Genomic DNA, 6436 nt, shown 5'->3' with positions numbered 1-6436 from the left:
TGAGTTTTTAATTTAAAAACATTGTAATTACAACTGGTCCATATGTGCCAAAGGATGATAGGAGTAAGCATGGATAAAGAAATGTTGAAGGTTGAGTTATTAGATATCATGGTGTTGGAGGTACAGAGTGTACGAATCCAGTGGATGATTTGAACAGTAGGTTTAAGTATATTCAAATGCTGCCGGACAATGAAAACACGGTGGCAATGGAGAAAATTGTGATCAAGATCCTCGCACGGATGGTGACGTACATTGCAGGTGAATTGTTCCAAAAGGGTTGATCCATAGCATTTGGGTAATTATGTTAGATGGTGTTGCAAATAAGATCGAGTAAAAGGGTTGGTAATTCAAAGGAGAAAGCTGAAAAGTTCCAAGTTCTAATTTTGATTATGTGATTTAGAGGGAGCTGTGGCTCATGTCGTGGGAGAGGGCCTTGGATGATTTGGCGTTGAGAGGGGTTTGGAGCAATCCAATATTCATTTCAAAGTTGGATATGAATGCCACTAGCTATATTCCAACCAGTGCCTTTCTGATATAAAGGTGATGCTTTTGTCATACTCTTCCAAATGTAAGAGTCTGACAACCTAGATATTGAGTTGGAGACAAAAGGAATAGGAGAGCTTCTTGGGTGGTATTTGAGACGTAGGATTGTTGCATTTAGATAGAGGCAGAATCACCAATGCAAACTTGTTAGTAATGCTAGGTTTTTGGGATGTATCTTTGGTATACCCAGTCCCCCATGATTTTTAGTTGTGGTAACTGCGTCCCAACTAATAATTAGATGTAACTTATGTTTTTCCGGAGAAGATCCTCAGAGGATGTTATGCTGAATACGATCAATGTGTTGTAGGATTTTTGCTGGAAGAAGATTATTTTGCACGGTATAAGTGAGGCATAACAGGAGTAAAATCTTGCAATTGGATTACTTGGTTGGTTCTTGCAACATTTATCTTGTTCAACCTTCGTTGCAGTTTTTTTACTGAAACCCATTGATTTGACTAATTTATTATTCTCTTCGGATAGGTCCTAAAAATGCTCTTTATCGAGAACCCTAAGAGTGGGAGGATCTCAACCATTCCATAACACCCTAGGGTAATTCAACTTACCCCATAGTCCAATTAGGAAAAGATTAAACAACTGGTATCATTTTTGATTTTATACAATATATTGCGCACTGTTACTAGTATTTATTTTTCTCACCTTTCTAGTCTAAAATTGCGAAGATGAGGTACACCCGTGCTAATTCTAAAATTTATATTAGACTTGTAATTACTTATAGTCCAATACTATTGGACTAGCTAGCCCGTTAGTTGGTCGTGTATTAAATAGGTGAGTCCATGAACCTTAAGCCTAATGACCTACTAGGGTTTTTTCGGGGATTACTCACTCCACGACTATATAAAAGGGTCACACTTCACCTTTGAGAACAACAAGGAGACATCACAAGGCTAGAAGTACATCAAGCAAGCAGAAGGAGGCTAGAGAAGCTATGAAGAACGGCATCGAGGTTTCCCTCTACATCTGCGATTCATGACTATCACCAAATTGTTAGTCCAAAATACATCAAGTTCTCGAGCCCTTGAACCGACGTTCGTGAGGAGAAGAATCAGATGACTGCATCTCTTTAGATTTGAGATATTCTAAAGATTGTAACCCTTGAAATCAAATATTATATTTGTTACTTATTTTCTTGTCTTTAATTTTTTTTTTGGCGCAAAATCTGGTGTTATAGAATCTTTAAGTTTTTTTAATTAAAAAACTACATATTTGGAATCTAAATAAAAAGTACTATAAGTCATAATAATTTATAATTCAAAATATTTAAAAGGCATATAAAACAATTGCTCATTTGAGTCTTGAAATTCGAATGATGCGACATAAATTTGGACAAGGGAGTACTAATTAATTTGTAAAGTACTATATTTAGTGAAAGAGCCAACTCTCTTTTCCAATGTTCACATTTAAAATTATGTTTTCTCATACCCTGAAAACCACATCTTTGACAATCTTTATGACGTGAGGATGAACCGTGAATAATGGTTGATGAAAGAAAAAAAGGGGAGAGAGGAAAGGATAATATTAGGCAGAATTGAAGCATCGCATCGAAATGAAACAGGGTAGAGTTGCAACTATCATGTTACAACTCTAATCCCATAAAAGTATTTCAGCTTTTGTCCTTTCGTTCTTTTTGTAATTAATTTCTCTTTCCCACAAACGCAGAAAATTTATTTTTGCTTTCCTCAACAATCAAACAATCATTTTACGATTTTGTTGATTGATTTAACATTAGGAAGATAATCTCAGCAAATTCATTTACAAAATGCAAACATCAGATGGTAATAATGACAATTTTCCATCTCCCCCTGGTCGATTATCACCATTACAAATTCCAAAACTTGAATCTTCTTCAATTCAAGGACCACAAAATTCTCTACCACCATCACCGGCTCCGCCAATTCATATACCTCCCTCGCCATCATCATCACGAAATTTGATGCACGAGTCACATTTATTGCCACCAACAACAACAACAATGACAAGAGCTACGCTCGTTCCATCGTCACCAAAAATTCCTGTTTGTGGGCCTCCCTCGCCAGCGCAATCAATGCCTGGATCTCCATCATTACCACCACGTAAACCACCGTTATGTCACCAATCCTCCATGATGCAGCCACCTCCATATGGTTACCCACCCCTAGGGGTGCCACCACCATTTCCATATTATTCTTCCCCCTTTCCTCATGACCAATTTCGTCCATTTTATTTGCCAATGACCCCTGGAAATAATAATGTCTTTAATGGTCACGTTTACAGTCAGCCCTGGTCCACAGGCCTTTTTGATTGTTTTTCAGACCTCAAGAACTGTACGTTCCTCTAATTATTTTTCTTACCAATTCTCTCAAATTCTTATTATTACAACATTAAAGCATTGCACTAATTTTGACATTTTGACTTGGAGGATAATCATGTTTTTACGACATTTTGTTGCAGGTTTTATTACATGCTTATGTCCCTGCGTTACTTTTGGGCAAGTGGATGAGATTGTATCTGAAGGGCAAATGGGTAATTCTTGAATTGAGATATTCTATGATGACATTCATTTTGGTTAATGTAAATAAACTGGGGAAAAAAAACATGCATGTATTACTATATATTTTGGTCAAATTTTGGAAATTTTATTTTGATGAATATTATGTGTGATGCAGCTTGGTGGGAAAGTGCACTGATGTTTGGACTACTGGAATCGCTTTGCTTCAGTCAAGCATCATTCGTTATTGCATGGTATCATCGTGCGCAGTTCAGGAAAAAATACAATTTGATGGGTAATCTCCTTAGTGAATTTGCCATTGCTCTCTGTTGCACGAGATTGGTCCTATGTCAGAATTACCGACAGCTTAACAAACTCGGCTTTGACGTAGCCCTAGGTAATTCCTCATTTTATTTCCTCTTTCTCCTAAGTTTCTCTTATTGGATAATTTCATATATCTATTGGAGATAACTTACTAGTTATGAGAAAATTATAAAACGTAAGTATTGTCTTTCTTTTTTGTTTCCACCTACTGTCTGGTATTTATTTTGGGGTTTCAGCAAATTCAGATTTCTGCGGTATAAGACCATTAAAGGGAAAAACATTAGTCCTAGAGTATTAGTGTTAGTTTGATATCCCTTCTATCCTTAGTTTGCTAGTACCACATATTTTGTACCGTTGTTACTTATCTTCCATACGTCCTTAGGTTGCTATCATTTCATATCTTGTACTGTTATTACTGACTATTAGTACTTCTTTCATACTTTCTTTTGCTATCTTGGGTTTTATTTTTTAATACCTTGCTATTAGTGCTTCTTCCATCATTTCTTTAGCAAAGGGTCTATCGGAACAGTGTCTCTACCCTTCCAGGGTAGGGGTAAGGCTGCGTACATCCTACTCTCCCCACACCCCACTTGTGAGATTACATTGGATTGTTGTTATTGTTATTGTTGTTGTTGTTGTTGTTGTTGTTGTGTTAATACATGTATTATTATTTCATATTCTACCCGTTAGAGGCGAATTTATAGCCCAGATTATGGGGCACGTGAATCCATGGTCTCTACGTCAAACTAAGTAATTTATGTATGAATTTTCTAAAATTGGTCTAATATTATATGCTAGCCCCCGTGCTCCAAAAGATTGAATGGTGAACTTGGTTGAATATTGAATTCTTTACCCAAACGAATAGGGATCAATTCTATAAAATTATACATAGTTTCATGCATAACTTAATATTGGTATTATTTAATAATGTAAACCAAATACTGTATTTATTATGTTGGATTATTTTTTCTTATATGACCAAGTTGCATTAGTTATGCAGGAATTATATATCCTTGTCCCTCCAATTAAACATTGTATTGCTGTTTGTAAGAACTTTATGTTTGAATTATTTTTTCTAATCTTTCCAATCAAGTGACTCCTTATTGTTTTCAGGATGGAAAGCAAATAAGAAGAAACAAAGAAGAATAGCAAGCCAAACGGCAGCACGATTTGTTCCACCAGTGGTTAATCCAGGGATGTTTAGATGAGTAGCAGATTATTGGTGGATTGTTGCTATACCAGAAATGATTATCGCATATCCTAATAGTGGAGGAATTTTTTTATATATTTTAGTTGTTTGACAACATTGTACGGTGAAAAAAAGGAGGAATCCAAGTCGAAAACTAGTATTTGCAATTGTAGTCATTATATATATATATATATATATATATATATATATATATATATATATATATATATATATATAAAATAAAGAAACCAACATATATATGCATTGTTTAATTCTTAACGAAGAATCTATGCTATGTACCCTATTTTTGAAAATTAAAATTGAAACATCATGCTCTTTTTCTAGAATAGTGATACTATTATGAAGTTAGTTTCAAGGAAAGAACAGTATATTCGGTGTTTATATCAATTCTAAAAAAATATAACTGTTTACCCTTTAAACGGATAACAATTAAATTTATACGCGGTATTAAGGATATATGGATTGATTCAATACAAGTAATTAAGGATGTTAGATAAGCGAATTAAAGATAAAATAATCAACCAAACCAGTTGTAACGTTGAGCCCAGGCTCGGATCTAAGCCTAACAATTGTTCTGCCATCGATTCAGAGCCAAACGTATATGAAGAGCTATGATTAAAATCAGAACCTTTCAATAACTAGAAAACAAAGAAATAAGTTTGTATTGCCTTGATATGCATGTTACAGTGTTTCAATTGAATAAAAACTACCCCTTTATATAATAGGAGAGTTTTACTCCTAGTAAAATTCTAAGAAAGGTAAAAATCTTCTTTTTCATTAATCACTAATCCGCTGCCAATGTAGGCCGAGATCTGCACCGTGATATCTGGTGGGGTGTGGATATCGCGGTCCTCTGTTAGTCGTGTGCAACCATTGTCGTAGTTTCCGGGATCTCGAAGCTCATTTTGGGTTCGGGGAAGTATTGTCTTCTCGGGAACTCCGTTTGGGCCCCAGTACGAGAGGTCTCCAGCTCCGAATCTGATCCCATACGGTCACGTCCTGGTTTCGTTTGACCCATCTGAAAATCGGGATATATGTTATCCCCGATTTCACCCGTATACAGATAGTTCTCTCGTTTCCCAAAGGGTAGGTTTGCTGAAACGATGGGAGACAATAGATGAACCCTTGTTTCATCCTTCGCACGTCACAACCGAGATGGCGGATAGGCCAAAACGTCTCATCCGTCGCGTCGTTCTGACTTCGAACATATGTCGTTCATCGGCTGGTTGCCTTCGAATGTGAAATGGCGCGTACTTCCCCTATAAAAGTTTCTACCCTTTATATTTTTCCTACTTTCCGATCCAAGCTTCCACCTTCGAATTTTCTAGTGGTTACCAACTCTTTGAGACCTTCATATCTTCGTCTTTGATCTTCAAATCTTCATAATTATTCTTATGTTCCTGTCCAGATCTTCATCCTACCTTCAAATCTTCATACTCTTTTCTTCAGCCTCCAAACTTATTCCTTCAAACCTTCATACTTTTTCATTAAATTTTAAAATTTTCTCGGATAGTAATGGCTAAAACTTCCAAATTTGTTCCTCAGCAGGCCGCCTCTTCATGTTCTCACCCGGCCACAGATGCCGAGGTGGCTGCTTTCGAGGTGGCTGCTTCCGAGGTGGCTGCCCCCGAGACAGCTTCTCTCGAGGCGGCCTTCGAGCCCCCCATGAAAAGCTTTGTACCCGGGGGTTGTTCAATCGCAGACGATTTCAAAGTCGAGAAGGCCTCATCCAAATAGGACCTGGGTGAAGGAATGTGGGAATACATATGCTCCATTATTGAAGATGTTCTTCCCACAGTCCGAGAGGACTACAAATGGGATGGCAAGGATGTGGAGGATGATATTACTACCCATGTGGAGGGGTATTCGAGTTT

General features: G+C 36.8%; 1 protein-coding gene across 1 annotated transcript; it reads left to right on the top strand.

Annotated features, from left to right (window-relative positions):
• Positions 1–2021: 2021 nt before the first annotated feature.
• On the top strand, positions 2022–4696 carry LOC107772041 (uncharacterized). Its single transcript, XM_016591522.2, has 4 exons — positions 2022–2864; positions 2992–3063; positions 3207–3425; positions 4466–4696. Exons 1-4 carry the CDS (start codon positions 2321–2323, stop codon positions 4558–4560), a joined length of 930 nt encoding a protein of 309 aa, XP_016447008.1. The 5' UTR covers positions 2022–2320; the 3' UTR covers positions 4561–4696.
• Positions 4697–6436: the final 1740 nt, after the last annotated feature.

The sequence above is a fragment of the Nicotiana tabacum genome, chromosome 15 (genome assembly GCF_000715075.1).
Source record: "Nicotiana tabacum cultivar K326 chromosome 15, ASM71507v2, whole genome shotgun sequence".
NCBI lineage: Eukaryota > Viridiplantae > Streptophyta > Magnoliopsida > Solanales > Solanaceae > Nicotiana > Nicotiana tabacum.
Note: the sequence above shows the minus strand (reverse complement) of the source record. Positions and strands in the feature narration are given on the sequence as shown.

Bases quoted from the DNA above. Each gene is read 5' to 3' on its own strand.
- LOC107772041 (XM_016591522.2), top strand. From the start codon at position 2,321: ATGCAAACATCAGATGGTAATAATGACAATTTTCCATCTCCCCCTGGT. The intron at 3,064-3,206 runs GTAATTCTTGAA...TGTGTGATGCAG, and splicing joins TGTATCTGAAGGGCAAATGG to CTTGGTGGGAAAGTGCACTG. The intron at 3,426-4,465 runs GTAATTCCTCAT...TATTGTTTTCAG, and splicing joins CGGCTTTGACGTAGCCCTAG to GATGGAAAGCAAATAAGAAG.